Raw genomic sequence first — 17,270 nt, forward strand, 5'->3', positions numbered from 1 at the left:
AGCGAGGGTGTACAATAAATTATTACAATGAATGCAAGAAAAGTCGGTTAAAACGCTTGCGGAGGGCTTAAAAACGATCAAATAATTAAATGCATGAATGGTTGAAACTTACAAGCGGTATTCGAAACGTTTTTAGCTAGTTTCGACAGCAAGCGACGCTACTTTAGCCAAGCCACGCCAGAGCCGAATCCGCTGAGATCACATGCCGTCACATGCCCGGTGGTTGTGCGATTGTTACTGCGCTCTTTCCTCCCCGTTATCCCCGTGTTGTGATTGCGTAGCTTTTGTTTTGGTGCTATCGGGCACTTTGTCGTGCCGTAGTGTCTGTGACAGTGCAATGAGCGCGAGCAACGACCACGACGTCATGCGTGACGGTGGTAAGACTACCGCACCAAGGTTTGTGTATACGGCCGAAGAACGCGAGCTGCTTCGCAACTTGGTGATGCGGCACAGGTCCGTCATCGAAAACAAAAGAACGGACAACGTGTCGAAGCGCGCCAAGGACATCGGCTGGGAAAAAATTACCGAAGAGTACAACAGCCAACCAGGCATTCGTCGCGTGACGGTTTCGAAGTTGCGGAAGCTGTGGGACAATGAAAAGACAAAGTGGAAAAAAATGCAGTCGGAACAAAGGCGGAACTTGTACGCAACAGGTAAGTGTTTGCTTTACGTTTGCTTACTACTGGTAAGAAGTGCCGAGGTTCGGCTTTTATTTGTGCGGTTAATCGAAATTTGTAAGAACAGATTTTGTGATACCCTGGCACCGCTGACGCACGCAATCCTTCGCCAGCACAAAATGCGCTGTCGTCCCTACTTATTATATTATTGTCTTAATATTGCTGAATGAAACATTGAAACTTACACCGATAATGTCAGTTAAAGAATAAATATTCTGAGTACTTTATGTCAACGTAACTAATTGTGCATCGTTGCACGTTAAAGATGGTAGAAATTATTATTATTATTATTATTATTATTATTATTATTATTATTATTATTATTATTATTATTATTATTATTATTATGAACTAATGCTTCCCCTATTGTGAAAGTGAGGTATTTTTATTTGCGTCGCCTTGTTTAAATGTTTTGTTTGTGCTGTCACTTGTAGTACTGATGAACCCACGTAACCTTATTTTCACACCTCAGGGGGTGGTCCATCGACCTGCCGGCCAATGAGCCCGTCGTAGGGGCGGCAGCCTCGCATATGGCGACACGGCTCCCCAACCCCTATGACAGCGATGGAGCACACATCGGCCAGCCGGTGCTGTCTCTACCGCCGGCACGCATCTTTGAGAGCATGGTGACTGGCAGTGAAGACACCATGGAAGAGCTGCTCGGTGAAGGAAGAATTGGCAAACTCGGCAGCATGTCGCAGCTGTTGTGTTGTGCTATGCCAGCATGCATGTATACTGAACGTGATGTGTTATATTTCACTGATATTCAGTTCCGTGACTAATTTTTTTTTCGTTCAGCAAATCAGGAACGCAGGAACATACAACAGATAAAGGAAGAGTGCGGTGTGGTTCTTGTTTTGTTTGTTGTCTGTCCCTGCGCTCCCACTGCGCTGAACGAAAAATGAATGACCAACTAGCCCACCTTTCGATCTTTCCGTGACTAATGCAACTGTCGAAATGATTAGCATGTCTGTTTTACTAGAATTTACGTGTCCGTAATTATTTTTTTATATTTAGTAATACTCTCAATCCCGTCAGGAACTTTTTCCAGGAGTGGGTTCAACACTGTGTGCACTCATTATACATGCACACAATTATGCAGTAGTAGATATGCTTACAAAAAATTATACAAAATAATAATGCTAATTACTTCCCATAGAGAGCATACCGGGCTGTTGACAGAAAGTAATGCTGTGTAAACAGTCTGATATCACCCCAAACCGTTCTAATGTACTTCTGTGTGGTTTAGCATGTACTTGCACGACATGTTTCACATCATGGCTAGTTTGCTGGCCAGCACACCTTTGGACGTGTAATTCAACTTTGTTCTTTGTGTGCAGATGCCCTTTGCCCAGCACCACGCCCCGGGCAGCAAAAGGCTGACTTGCCAAAAAGCCAGTACATGTCAACTGCGAGAGATAAAACTCGCCAGTCAACTCAACATTGTGCTGCCATTGAAGCACTGGTTCATGAAGGACAGTCTCTTTTTCGCAATTTGTTTCTCTTGCATGCTTCCATGTACGTTGAGGAGCTGTCCCCATCTGTTTTATTATCAAGGTGTTTGTGTGGTGTCAATGTTGCATGCAACTAGCACCTGTTATTCGTTTTCATAATTACACTATGAACAGAGTAATTTCCAATGTTGTGTGTTCACGTAGAAGCATGGAAACACACAAGTGTGCCTGTACCGAAAAGCTACAATGTTAAAAGGCCTTTCTGATTACATAGCATGCCGGTAGGGCACCAGTTCTGTTTCTTTTGTGTATGCAGACACTACCAATATCGCACCATGGCCAGCTGTTGAAGTCTCGGCTCAACCAGGAGCTATGGGCTTGCCGACATCTACAGTGCAGGCGCCTTCAGTCATAAAGCCCAGCTGCACGCTGCTCCAGTAGTGCTGGCGACATGTGGTCTCTCAAGTTGGATTGTGTGACTAACATGTAGCAGGCGTATTGCAGATAAGTTGTTTCTCCACTTAATCGAAGTAGTTTGTTACTGCTTATGTTCATGTAGCTAGTAAAGTAAAAGTAAATTTCTTATGACTCCGGCAGCCATGCAGTACGATGTACTTTTATCCAAGAAGTTATGTGTAAAATCAGGCCACCTTTTGACATTAGATATGTGTTATTAACATATTTCATAGACCTCAGAGAAAGATGCTGAATGTACAGTTATTCCAAATGAAATGCTTCTCAGGTACGCTGCAGTAAAGCGTTAGTAGCTGCGGCCGTGGCAATGCTGAGGTTAGAATGAATGCAGTATTCAAGTTTATATCTGCAAGTATCACTGGCCCCCTGCTACACTTCTATTTTACTTCTTGGCCAGAGTTCCATAATGGAGCCAAAAGTGCCTTCCATTTACGTGTGTAGCTGATTTGTAGTAGCTGTCTGAATACGATTCGTGCATGTCTGTGCATTTATACTCGTACCAACTTCTAACAGCGATACCGACACCGCTTACGTGTGTGAACTTTCTCAACCCTTATGCAATTGTTTTTTATTATGTGTGCAGACATGTCATTCGAGCCAATCCTGCCAGCAACGGAAGGTGCTGCCTCCGCAGTATTGCATGCATCGCCACCATCCATGACAGATCCCCCTGCAAGTAGCACTGTACCTGCTGAAGGGAGCAACGTGCCACGAACAGCGCCGACAGCTGCTCCACAGGGAAGCGGGAACGCTTTGTCTGGCGCAGATGCACACCTGCCATCGAGATCGGCACGAAGCCGCACAGCAGCGGTAGAGCGGGTGCTCGCCCCAGAAGTTGCTGCCCGAATGGAGGCGATAAAAAATGATGAGCGACGCAAAGCGGAGCTGCATGCCGTGGAGCTGCGTCTGCGTAGGCAGCAGCTGTCCCAGCAACGACAGCTGCACAGCATGCGAATGAAGCAGGAGCAGGAGCTCCATAAAATTCAGGTGCGGCTCCTGGAGCAGCAGCTGGAGCAGCAAAAGTCGCGCTTTGAAATGGAGTGCCAGAAGCAGCAGCAGCACGCAGAAAAATAAATGATTCGTTGTCTCTCACACACATTGTTTTTATGTGCAAGACGTACGGCACAGCTCTCGTGAAGGAAAAAAATATGCTGCGAATTGGCAAGCATGGAAAGGAAAGCTAAAACAGGACCAAAGTATGTACATTAAGGATGTGTTACACATGTCAAAGCAGAAATCTTGATTAACATTCAATGGAATTCCACCTTGTTACACGAGAGAGTGCTGACAAGTTCCTGGTTTTGCACAGACAGTGTACAGTGACACCTTTGAAAGCGCACAGTTATTCAAAGTGATTCCTTCTCAAGCAGATGTCCGTTCTACATTGTTGTTTCACCTCTTATGGTTACCTAAAAAAAGCCTTGCTATAAGACGTCAAAACAGCTCTCAGCAGCATGTCTGATGATAACGTCGTCATAATGATGCCTCTTCAAGACATCATTATGACATCTTCAAACATACGGTAGTTGTAAAGGACCAGGTCACGTGAATATGAGCGATGCAGGGCCACTTTGGAACACAAGGCCTCAGTTTGGCAGGCACAACTCGTGACATCTGTGAGTATTCATTGCCGACTGTTCCAAAATTTCTGCACCCACTTCTGACATGCTCCCAGAAGATTCCCAGGAACTGGGCTGTATTTTTGCCAGGTATTCACCTATTTTTAAGAATCTGCTTGTAGACAGCATAGCTTGTTACCGGATTTTTCGAGATTGTTGGGAGGCCTCTGTGCGATTCACGTTCAATGGCAAAATGCCATGTCTTAAAACGAGGGAGCCCGCTTTTGAATGAGCCGTAAGGACATCTCCCTCAATGTTTCTGACATTTCAGCATGACTGATCTTTGAAAACTTTTGGTTATGGCGCTCGGCTACTGACCGGAAGGTCGCGGGATCGAATCCCGGCCGCGGCGGCTGCATTTTCGACGGAGGCGACAATACTGAGGCCTGTGTACTTAGACTTAGGTGCACGTTAAACTACAGGTAGTCAAAATATCCGGAGCCCTCCACTATGGCGTCCCTCATAATCATATTGTGGTTTTGGAACGTTAAACCCCGCATATCTTACTTGCGCAATTATTGACAAAGTGTCAAGTTTTCATACGATTTTAGGTGTCTGTTTCATTTCTGAGCGAAAGATGACGAAGCCACGAACTTCACAACACCCCCTAGAACGTGCTCATATATGGCTGAAGTTGTTTGTCATCTCAGTAGAACAGAGTGACATTAAATTAATTCCTTAGTTAAATGCGCGAGCGATCAGCCGCGTTCGGCATCGCGAACCGAGCAACGTGTCCGTTTGGTTTGCCACATCAGGCTGCGGCCGCCTCAAGTGCTGTGGTATCACGACAGCTGGTGGTTCCGGGTCCCGCCTGAGGACTGCCAGGTTGTGCAGGGCAGCGCAGGCTGTTGTGATGACAGCAGAACGTTCTGCCAGGTGCTGCAACCCCATGTCCAAACACGGGAAGCGACGCTTCCACACACCAAAGGCCCTCTCGATGGTGTTTCGGGTGCGGATGTGAGCTGCTTGATACCTACGTAAAAAATATGTTGCTCTTTGAACTTACACTCAATACTCGAGGGCGAACATTACACTTTGGGATCATAAGGACACAAAGTATTGCGGCCAGCGTTCATATTCTATTGTAATATGGGATATAATCAGTGCACAAAATACAAAAAGGTGTACATGCACCATGCTTATTCTAATTAAGGCCTTAAGCACAATACCTTGGAAATAATTCCGCTAGTTTCATAAAGTAAACCAAACCTAAATGTTTACTACTAACCGGCTCTCGGGGCTGTCCGGTGGCGCGTCAGCCGTCGGGGTCATGAGAAATGAGAGGCACGGGTAGCCAGCATCGCCAAGCAGGAGACCCGGCACTCGCTTCGTCTCATAGAGAACGCGTGCACGACTGTTGTCGAATATACGACTGTCGTGCACAGATCCAGGCCAGCTGGCGACGACGTCGAAAAACTGCAGCTTCGGCCCTGCAATCACCTATTGAAAAAAAAAAATTGCATGTTGTGCTGTTTGTCTGCTGGAACAAAAGTAAACTACGTACATCATGCATGCGTTATCTTCTTTCAGTGTACTAGCATTCACTGTTATTTCTGGTTACAGCCAAATAATTTCAAATACGTTGCAAGACTATTCCATTCGTGTGCCTCTTTTAAAGCTGTAATCACGCGACGGGCGTGATCGCGGACGAGTCGCTTGACATGTGACGTGATTCGGATCGCTCTGCAACTAGCATTCACAAGAGAGGCGTGAATTCACGCTACAGAGGAGGATTTTGGTATTTCCCGTTGAGCATCCCAACTGTGATTTGGGCCTCCGTCGTTTCGCGAATCGCTCCGCGCGGACTTAAGGAGGACCGCGTGGAACAGGTGACGTTGTACGTAATCCTGATCAGGCTCGAAGCGCGATTCGCTCCGTCGCGTGGATACATTTTTACACGGGCGCAGCGCCGCGCAGTCAAAAGGACGCTCCACCGTTCAGAAGAGCTTCAAAGGGGCCCTAATTGAGTTAATTGATAATTACCATGGCTGATTCTTTTTGTCAATGTGCCGTTTATGGCATTGTTTATTTAAATTGCAAAAAGCATTTATAATGAGATTATGTAATGTGAATGTTAAATTATTATTCTTTAAAAATTACCGCAAAACTAGTAACATTAAAAGAGAAGAAGTAGCAAGTTACCTGAACGTTTATCGAGAAGTAGCCCTTCCGGTTGCGGTACACTTCTCCGTCCGGCCCACCAGGCGATTTGATGCGGATGTGGGTGCAGTCTATGCACCCTGTCACCCCAGGAAATTTGGCGATGCGGTAGAACCCCACCATCGTTTCGCGGAAGCCGTCGTCAGAGTTGGGGAACTGCACGACGTCCGGGAACAAGTGCGTGGCGATCAGCCGCGACACACGTTCAATAACGCGGCTCACAGTCGGCTGCGACACATGCACGAGGTCGCCCGCCACAACTTGAAATGTGCCCGCTCCATAGAAGCGCAGCGCAATCAGAAGCTGTATCATCGGTGGAAGAGGGTGGCCACGGTCGCTGCAGCTCTCCTCAAGGGGCAAGCACTCGAGCAGCTTTTTCACGCTGCTCTTCGTGAAACGGAAGCGCGCGAGGAATTCGCTGTCCGTGAAATCTTCCATGGGGTTCGACCTGTCCCTCAAGAGTGGCCGCGGTATGCCCACGCAGTCCTCTACGTCGCTGAACAGTTCATCAACGCGGAGCACATATTGGACAAACGAAGCGTAGTCCGCCATGATACTTGACTCAAGGAGCGATTCAAGGTAGCTTCCGCGCTACCTTGAGAATCTCAAGTGAAACACTCGAGATTTCCTCAAGTCGAGGTGCGTTTCGAGTGAAGGGCGATTTGTGAATCGCAAAACGGCCCTCAAGGAGAGTTTCGAGTGAAGGGTCGAGTCGAGGAGCGTTTGTGAATACGGGGGTTAGGCAGAGGCATGTACTACCCACCATTCCCGTGCTGGCCAAAGCGCCATGCGTAGCAGCTCCCATAGACACTATCGCCAGATTTCGCTCTTGTGTATTATTATGAAACCTTATGCCCCGCTGCACCGGGCTATTCCTGGGCAGCCAAGCGTGACGGCACGTCATCGTGACGCTTATCTCGGCGTGCCTTCTTGAGGCAAATGAGATTACGCCTCACTCATTACGCAGCCTCGTCGTTACGTAGAAAAAAAGCTCTTAGCGACGGTGCGCGCACGAACAGAAAAAATACAAACGAAGAAGGAGCCCGGCGCGTCAGCTGTCAACACGCATAGGCGGGCCGTTAACCCTGCGTCGGTGAAAGCAGCCGCGTCATTAGGCGGCATGGAGCAACGCTGACAGGCCCGGGTCCTCGCAACCGGTCAGTCGCTGCCCCTTTGCCGCCCACGCTGTTCATGCCCGCCTCATAAGTTTAGCGTTAAGTGAAGTTAGAAGGGCCGAGAGGTGGCCGGATGTGCACGCTGACTTGAAGCTGCGCCCCCACTCCCCTCTTAGATTAAAAGATGACGACGTCGCTTTGAGGCGTCGTCAAAAGTCTCGTAACTGCTACAGACGCGTCATGACGAGCTTTGGGTGTGAAGCCACGCTGCATTAGAATCGCGTCATCCCGAGAGCGGGACGTCTTATAAGAAGGCTGATTCACTTGAGCAAGCTTGCAGAAAGTGGCTATAGAATGTCGCCTTTTGCCCTGTAGTTTCGACAGTCATGTATAAGGTGACTATATAATATCACATTCGCCCTCTAGTCTCATGACAGTCATGTGTAACGTGACCATATATTATCACCTTTTTCCCTTTAGTCTTATGACAGCCATGTATGAGTTGACCATAAAATATCGCCTTTTATATGCGAAGCAGCTTTTGCGCTGGGCTGTGTCCGTAGTTCCAATGGCGACCATCCCACATAGCATAGCCATCTGAGCGCGCGATCGTGCTAAGGAGAAGTCTTCTTCCTCTTGTTCTTCGACCGCCTTGATGATGATACGTGCAGAGCACTTTAGGGGCCCGGGCTGCCGTATGCTGTTCTTGCTTGGCGTAACGCAGACAAAACCATGTGTGCTGGCACGCGCTAGCGCGTTCGGGCCTGTGTAAGGGGCTGGGTAAGACGCTGTGGCCTCTCCCCCTTACACTTCCTCAGCAATCATGCCGATGGCGTCGGGGAACGAGATTCTGCAGACGCTCGATGAACCAACTCGTTGTATCCTAGTCGGCACGCGCTAGCGCGTTCGAGCCTGTGTACGACGCTGGTTAAGACGCTGTGGCCTCTCCCCCTTACACTCTCTCAGCAATCACGTGATGGCGTCGGGGAACTAGATTCTGCAGACTCGCGATGCACCTGCGTGGCGTGCTCCAACAAGAGTTCGGGACGAGTAACAGCAACAGCAAGAATAACAGAGAGCTGAGCTGGTTGGTAAGTATTCATTCTAAAAAGACAGGGCGTGCAAACACGGACACAAGTAACATCGGGCAAGATGCCCGTGATGAACGGAACTTTAAGTCGACCCATGCGCTGCTTCGCATCCCCACATGGTTCCCTTTAGTGGGAGATGGTGTAATCTTTTTCCCTCTGGTCTCATAACAGTCATGTATTAGCCTTTTTCCTTCTAGTCTTTAACAGTGATGCATAAGGCGACTGTAGAATATCGCCTTTTGCCATCTAGATTTGTTACAGTCATGAAGTCATAAAGTTGTGTACAGCCAACAGCTTATGTCGCCCACAATAAATTTTCCAGAGTTCCAAGCATGAAGTATTGGTTTTCTTGTAGCATTGCAGAGCATACTAAACACTGTTCACTTGCTGGATTTTGTTACCTACCTCTACAGTGGTGACGCCGTAATTGTTAAGCGCCCATGTCGTCCTTGTCTTTCATTCTGTCCTCTTTATTTCATGCTATGGTTTAAGTTTTCAACTGCCAAGCAAAATTTTCGTGAAACCGGCCTTTGCCAGCTCTTGCGAGCCAACACTCAACCACTCAAAATGATACAGTAAAGCACGTCTGACACGGTGAAGTAGTTTATATCTAGTGAATTCTTAGCAACTAATAATGACAGATCCTTCAAAATACTGTTGTGAGAATTTGATAGGTGAGATGCATTTTGCTTTCGATTTGTTATCATTGTGTTTCACATGATTTCATACGGTGTAGTGACTTCTTAAAATTGTATAACTGACACATTGTATAACAGATTGTATAACGCATTGTATAACGCATTGCATAATGTTTTATAACGCTTCATAACACGTTCGTCAACATTATGCTGCAAATGCATGTGCCTGAACCACCAAAGGGAAGTTCGTCACGTGTATTAAAACACCTTAAGCCCAATTTTCTGCGATCTTCAGTGGTCAGGGGCTTGCAAGAATTTTCGCTCGGGGGGTTCAAGCAGCATTTATGTTCGTGAGTGTGCTTACACGTCTGCGTGTATATAGACACATGCGAAGAGAAGGGGGGGGGGGGTTGAAACCCCAAGCTCCCCCCTCCCTGGCTACGCCAATGGCAATGCGCACTGTGAACCTCATGCAATCAAAATTTTACAAACAAATGTCCCACTTACACGAAGCAACGTGCAACAGGCAAATGTTTTATCACCGGCATTCTGTGAGCAAGCATTGAAAAAATTATGGCGGACCCCTCCGTCATAGGAATCGGTGCATAACACAAAAGTGAATCGCGTCGTCACAAAAGTAGTTGATTGTTTATAATGCATTAGTATATTAAAGCTTGTACAATGTCTACGGTTGTTTGGCAGATATAGCACCGCTTGATGCGGGCGCACCCAGGTTGACGCCTGGCGGCACGTCTCCATACTGACAACTAACGCCCATGATCATGATTTAACCATTGGGGTAGCTGAAGTTGTGAAGATATACGTGGACGCCACATATGGTGAATCCCACGCAATAGCATCAGCAATCACATAGTAAACACTGGCACTCGATACGCACTCCTCGTCGTAAAACGTGAAAAGAAACGCGACGAGAGTCGTGTCTTCTCTCTAGCCTGGACTTCAATTCTCACAGGGCGAGCGGGGAACGCGGTGCGACACAGGGTCTGGGTACGGGCTAGTTGGTATTCCATTTTTTTAAATTGTGATCACAGCGCAAAGTAAGACACGAGACAGAGAGCAACGAGTCTTCGTTGCTCTCTTCGTTACTCTCTGAACAACAGTCTTCGTTGCTCTCTGTCTCGTGTCTTACTTTGCGCTGTGATCACAATTTAAAAAAAGCGGTGCGACAGCCAGGCGAGCGTCGGAGAGCTACTTCTCGATATGAATGGATGCTATGAGCGAGGCTCCCTCAATTTCCTGGCTTGGGATAAACCCGTCGCCTCGCCGTGTGTTAAAGCGTTCACGAAATTAAACTTCTGCTGGAAACGCGCCTATTGCGAGGGTCGTTGCAACGGCGCGTTGCCGGAGGTAATTGCGGAGGCAAAGTTTTTTTCTTCTAGCCTGGTGACACCCATGTCAACGCCCCGTTATAAAGGGGATGCCCATAGCTTCCATCCATCATCCATCCATCCATCCATCCATCCATCCATCCATCCATCCATCCATCCATCCATCCATCCATCCATCCATCCATCCATCCATCCATCCATCCATCCATCCATCCATCCAAGAGCACTGTGAGAGGATAGTGTGAAAGATAAAAGGGGCGTACATGTAGCCTACATGTAGCCTCCGTAATGCACTTGGCGGTAGCTTTCAATAAAGAAAAAAAAAGAGCTTGGTGGTAGCTTAGTGGGCTAAACGACCGCCAGCCATCGTCGCGGACCGAGAGGTCATGGGTTCGACTCCCGTGAAGGGAACTTTTTCTTATAGTTTTTTTTCTTTGCCATCTGGTGGTGTTTATTTTGCTGACGTACTTCCGTGACGGAAATACGTCATGAAAGTCTCGGCGGACCCCGGCATAAAACACTTTCGTGTTCAAAACGAAGTTACAGCTTATGGGATACCTCAGCACCATCGTTACGGAGTCGCTTACGCGATACAAACCACAGCCAGTGTTTCCACTGGGCTTCCGGGTGAAGTCACTGTGATACTTGTCCACGATCTGGTCTGGTACCACTCCGGCCGCGGGCACTACAGCGCCGACGACCTGGCGTTCTACGGCTGTGCCGTGTTCAGCGTGCGGCTTGCGGCGTTCGCAAACGCGGCAGCGGTTGAGCCGCCCGTCGGCCTCTATCGGTATGGCGATACCCTTCGAATCGGCTGCAGAGATGTTGAGGTCGGTGGGCGGCTCGCACCCGTTGTCAACGTCGCCGGTCACGAGGGACACCACGAGGGCATGGCAGTGAGTGGTGAACGATCCCAGGAGAATGAGGAATTGCATCCGCGTCTGGAAGGGTCCGTGGCCAAAGAATTCCTCGCATTCGAGCTACTCGCTCGCTCGCTCGTAGGTCGACACGGGCAAGCTTGGAGAGGAACGAAAGCTCCGTCGCCTGGGTCTTGTACTGCTCATCGGGTTCGACAAATCAAGATTTCGAACGAGAGCTAACTTATGCGGATCGGTATAATTTGTTTGTTTTTCCTTCAACACTATGGCTCATACCCACTCTGGGGGGATCGGCGAAGAATTCGTAGTTTAAAATTTATAAGGTAATTTGAAAAGAGTGGAGATGTAGATCCTGCACTGCAGGCTCACACCCACTCAGGAGGAATGGCCAAGAATCGAGCAGCTTACAAAAAATATTTAAAAACTAGATATGAGAATAATTTCTTATTTTGGATAACAAAGATTTTTTACAAGGTAATTTTGCGAGAATAATAAATAAAAAGCAAAAAAAGGAAAAACTGGGGTGGAATAAATTCTCATCGAATAAGAGAGAGAGAATTAAACTTTATTGTCTGACCAGGCGCGCGTTCTCTTCGCCCAGAGGTGGGTGACTTCCTTATTCCAGGTAGCTATGGCTTGCAGCTGATGCCAGAGCCCTGTCCACCAGTCGGAGCTGGTCCTCAGGGTTTAGTGACGTCAGCAAGACCTCCCACTGGTCTTCCAGATTTTCTTGGATGTTCTGTTCGTCTATGGGCGGAATACATGGGTTGTTTCGGCATCCCCATACCATGTGGTAAAGGGTGTTAGCACTCTCCGGGCAGTATCTGCAGTTCCTACTGAAGTTGCCGGGGTACATTGCGTGGAGTAGTGTACCGTGCGGATATAGAAATAAATTATTATAGAAAAGAATCTTGCTGTAGTTTACTGCAGGGAACGCTTCTTCTTTGTTATCAGCGCATGCTCAAGACGGCTGCCAGGTCTCGTGCCTTTGGAAGCGGTTGGGTTTGTTGTTGTTGTTATCCTGTCAGCGTGACTCATAACCAATGCAGGGGATTGGTCGAGTAGTGGGTCAATTTCCCATAATTTTCTGTAGTATATATAATTCCTAGAGGACATGGTTAATTATTACATTGATTTGGAGTTCCCATTGCCATTATGAACTCTTAAGTTCATTTCCTCAATCACGCTGATTTTCTTCATTCACAACGGGACTTACCATTATGGCACAAAATGGAAGCAGTTTGTCATTACTCATAGGCGTAATTCAGTAGACGCCTTGACTGACTGTTGAGTGCCGGTTTGTTGGGGACATTCGACAAGCACGGTGACATTCTTGTTCGCATAGTGCTTTTTATGGATGAGCAGACTGAATCCAACACTGTACTTGAATCAATAGTGGTACGATAGTGGTACATGGTGAAACTTTAATAATGGTGGCGGTGGTAAAACAAAAAAGTGACAGTTTCACCGAAAATCGAAGCAATGAATGCGATAGCAAGAAATTGAAATGTCACACGAAGAACCAGAAGCCTCTCGATACAGCGCCGATCGCAGCCATGCTGGCGATCGGCGCTGACTAACATTCCTAGGTTTAAATGCACATATATACTCCATAAAGTGGACGGGAGGATGACCGCCGCCGTAGCTCAGTGGTAGAGCATCGGACGCGTTATTCGAAGGTCGCAGGTTTGGTCCCTGCCGGCGGCAAGTTATCCTTTCGTCCACTGTATTTTCTTCACATTTATATCCAAATTACAAGAAATAACACCCCCTATACTTTCCTTGGCATTATTGTCTGTTAGCTCTCATTATTATTGTGTCTAACAAAGAAAAACGAGCCCTTAAAAGTAATCTTTCCTTCAAAGCATGTTTAGTATTGTTTGGGCAGGTTTCATTTTAGTGTATAATTTAATTTATATGATTGCTCCAAAGTTGCAGCTGTCTCCAGAAGTACATTCAAGCGAAAGAGATGGCGACGGCACTTGCCTGTTCTGCTTTGAATTGTAAAAAGGTTTAGTCTGTGTGATCTACGAATATGCGAAGGGCCAGCGAACATAATAAATTTAAGTAAGCGAATGTAGCACTGTCCTGTAAAGTTGTCACCTCCTTTAGTGAGATTTCTATCAGGAAACATTACTCTAATTAAACTTCAATACAGATGAATGCTTGTAAAATAGATTAAAAAAAACAGCAGCCAGCACATCAACGCGTCAAATCTGCTAAGTGTGAGGGCAGCGACCCTAAATTAAAAGAAAATCAAGACAATCCTGCAAGGATGCAGTGATGCCTGAACGTGTAGCTTTGTGTATTCTACTACAGTGTGTTTCTGCACACTGACGGAAATGCTAGAGTCCAGGACAACGCGCTGTCGTGTGCCGAAGGAGACACCAAGTTGTATTCATCTGCTAAACACATTGGATGCATCGCCTCCTGAGCCAAAGGTTTGTGTCGGCCTAATACAAGAAAACGTTTGTTAAACTGAGTTACACACATATAAGACAGCTGCTAAGAGCCGTGAACACCATGCAATATGCGCAAAGTATGCTGTGCTCCTGTTAGTTTCACTGCGGCTCACGTGGAGTACACGACCGTCGTGATATCTTAGAAGCACTGGGAGTGATGCTTCCAGTACTCCTACGACTCTTCCTGCTCAATGAAACGGAAGTTTCCCTGCTCTGAGCCGCAGACAGGTCATGCGGTGTGTTCCGCTCCAGCGTTCGTTTCATGTGCTGCATGGACATCCTGCTGCAGGCTGAAGCGCGCCTCGCCACGATCCTGGCTTCCTCCACAACCGTCGTTCGCGGCAGGGCCCGAATGTACAGCAGAGTGACGAAGAGCACCAGTCCCGTCACGGCGAAGACCACGTCTTCGTGTCCGACCGGCCCTCAGGAAGAGGGTCGCCGCAGCGCACATAGCCGCAACGCGACCGCAGGCGAAGGCCCAGCAGGCGACACCGTGCGCGCACAGCCGACGGAAACAGCTCCAGGACGTAGGTGAAGCAATGAACGAGGATCACGTCCGAGACACCCTTGGATAGTACGAGCAAGATTTTTGTGGCCATGCCCGATCCAGTGCCGACGGCGACACTCAGCGCGCATTGTATGCAGCCGGCCAGCAGGAAGCAAGCGCTAAGTACCATGACCAAGGGGACGCCGGTGATCAGGAAGTGCATCACAGCGTACGTCAAGAGGGCGACGGCAACCGTGAAGCATGCGATCCAGACTTCGTTGTACTGTACCGTGGACAAAGCGTCCACGTGGAAAACGAAAGATATCGAGAAACAGACGCCGAACATGACCAACGCTCGTCGCCGCAAGGAACGAGCGTCGAGGTAAGTCATCTTCCCTGTCAGCGTATTCTCGATAGAGTCGGTTGTGCATGTGCTCTCTGAGCTTCTCGACGAGGCAGGCCGTGAGCGCGAGCGGGAAGTTGTTGACCTTGGCAGCCTCCATCATGACCGCCTCGGCCTCGTCGAGCCTTCCTTTCGCAACGAGCCAACGGGGAGACTCTCGCACTGTTAACAACGCCGGCAGCAGGAGAGCCGTCGGGGCGAGGAAGATGACCTGCTTGAGGGCCAGTCGATGGCCATAGGCCTGACCACGAGCCTCCACATCTCGCACGAGACCAGGCCCAGAATGGCCGGGAAGAGGACTTCCTGCGGCCTGTGCGCGTGCGTCAAGAATTCGAACGGTATTAGAATGGTAAACACTGTGTGCACGGCAACGCTGGCCCCCGCGAGAAAACGTGCGACGGAGTAAAAAGCGTAACCCGCAGCGAAGACACTGCATACCGTGGAGGTCGCCACCGCAATATAGGAGCCCAAGAGCACGGCACCTGCGGCTGATGTAGTCTACGAAGGCCCCGACCACGATAAGGGCAACGACGGCGCCGGTGTTCTGCAGGGTGACGAGGGCGGCCGGCGCCAAGCGCCGGTCGCACACCAGTTCCAAGAGCTTACCGCACTCCTTTCTGCCGTCGTAGGGTCGTAGTCCCACTCATCACAAGGCACGTCGCGAGTGTCGTTGGTGTCCTGGACTTCGCTCACGTTGAAGCATCGCGTGTACCACGAGCTGGTCCCGGCAGTTGCTGAGCTGCCGTTCCTATAGTCGACGGACTGGCCGAGATCAGCGGTGCCTTGCAACGTTCCTTGACGCGACAGCGGCTGAAGCGTCCGTCGGCCTCCATCGGTATGGCGATGTTCTTCCAATCGGCTGCAGAGATATTGAGATCGGTGGGCGGCTTGCACAATGGTCGACGTCGCCCGTGACGAGGGACACCACGAAGGTTTGGCAGTTAACGGAAAAGGCGCCCAGAAGAATAAGGAGGAGCATCTTCTTCTGGAAAGGACCGTAGCCAAAGCCATCGTCGCAATCAAAGGACTCGCTTGTTCGTAGATCAGAACTGACCAGTCGCTGGGAACCAGGAGGTCCATCAGCTGGTTTTGAAACGCTCGCTGCTGTTCAGATTGGGGAGGCTTTAACTTTCTCAAAAGATTCCAGAGGCGACTGATCTATGCAGAGTCAACCAGCAGCAAAGAAGTCTTCTTCTTCGTCTTCAGCGCGCGCAGCATTCCGTTTCTTTGTCGTTTGCCCATGACGGATGTTGGACACAACTATATTTAACGTCCGGCAACGTTTAACGCGATCCGCGGGCTTAGGTCTCCCACGGTGGAAAGTCAAGGCCTTGCCTCGACGCCGCTTCACGGGCTTGCTGGACTGCCCACGTCTGGATGCCGGGGTCTGAGCTGCTCAGAACGGCAGCCCACCTCGACAACAGGCTCGCCAGAGCAACTGCCATCATTCCTACAACCACATTGCTCGCCCTTCCTGGTACAATTGCATGTGTCGTCCTGAGACTTGTCTAATAAGATTCTTTTCAGATGTATGGGTTAGAGAAGGTGTTCGTCTGGAGCTGTCTCCAATTTACGATATGCCTTCTATTCATTTGGCACTTCGCGATGTAATTTCTCAATTGTTATCGCTGCTCACCATAAAATATTTCTATCGTTAATGCGGATGTAACCTTTGCTCGTATGTGTCTCTCTATAGAACGTCTACTTTAACAAGTCCTATTACCAAAATAAAGTAGGCTAGCTGTTCTTCTTTCACTATGGACGCGAGCCTTGCTGAACAATGGATACTATTCTTCCGTATAGCCATGACACCACGGATTCCACTACCCCGTCTAAGCTGCTGGACACGCAAAGGTGTGTCTAAATCTACCCCGTATGTTTACTTCAGACTAGCAGAAATGCCAGTAGTATCATCGGGATATTTAAACTACCCCTGCATATGGTGTCCCCGCTCGCTGGTTCTTCTTTCTTACAATCCACAGGCTCTAGACTTTCACATAACCAGTCTCTGTGTACAAGGGTCTCTACCCAATGGTCAACCGAACATCTCTTGCGAAATGTCGCACGGAGCCCCTTGAGCCACCTTCAGGTGAGCGCCGCTGAGGGCTCGAAATCCTGCATGCGCAGCGTCTTAATTTAATCCACCTGTCCTATCCTATCCGACATTCGCAGAGACGCCTCTTTTTTGTTCCTCGGTGAGGTAGCTACGGTGAAAGTGAAGGAGCAGTGGATGTTGCTTCGAATAACTTTAGGCTAACAAATTGGTCGAAAATTTTCTTCTTTGATCTGTAATCTATAAATGACTCTTATATCAACCTACGAAACCACCCAATTCTAGGTCACACGTGCAAAGTGGGTGTGAGCCACAGTGACTGGGCGAACAAGAACCTTGCATCATTGCCTGAGCATGTTACATCTCGCTGCATTGCTTTGCGATTTGGGGACTTAATTCATTCTGAAACC

General features: G+C 48.5%; 1 protein-coding gene and 1 non-coding gene across 2 annotated transcripts; one reads left to right on the plus strand and one right to left on the minus strand.

Annotated features, from left to right (window-relative positions):
- Positions 1-204: 204 nt before the first annotated feature.
- Positions 205-2,281, plus strand: LOC119402155 (uncharacterized). The gene is made up of 3 exons (XR_007417159.1): positions 205-653; positions 1,150-1,340; positions 2,018-2,281. It is a non-coding gene; the product is annotated as an uncharacterized LOC119402155 (transcript).
- A 2,576-nt stretch (positions 2,282-4,857) lies between these two features.
- LOC119403347 (putative nuclease HARBI1) lies at positions 4,858-6,936 on the minus strand. The gene is made up of 3 exons (XM_037670289.1): positions 6,367-6,936; positions 5,453-5,664; positions 4,858-5,197 (listed from the first exon to the last, which is right to left on the minus strand). Exons 1-3 carry the CDS (start codon positions 6,934-6,936, stop codon positions 4,903-4,905), a joined length of 1,077 nt encoding a protein of 358 aa, XP_037526217.1. The 3' UTR covers positions 4,858-4,902.
- Between the last annotated feature and the right edge of the window lie 10,334 nt (positions 6,937-17,270).

Source organism: Rhipicephalus sanguineus, chromosome 8 (assembly GCF_013339695.2).
Source record: "Rhipicephalus sanguineus isolate Rsan-2018 chromosome 8, BIME_Rsan_1.4, whole genome shotgun sequence".
NCBI classification, from domain to species: Eukaryota; Metazoa; Arthropoda; class Arachnida; order Ixodida; family Ixodidae; genus Rhipicephalus; species Rhipicephalus sanguineus.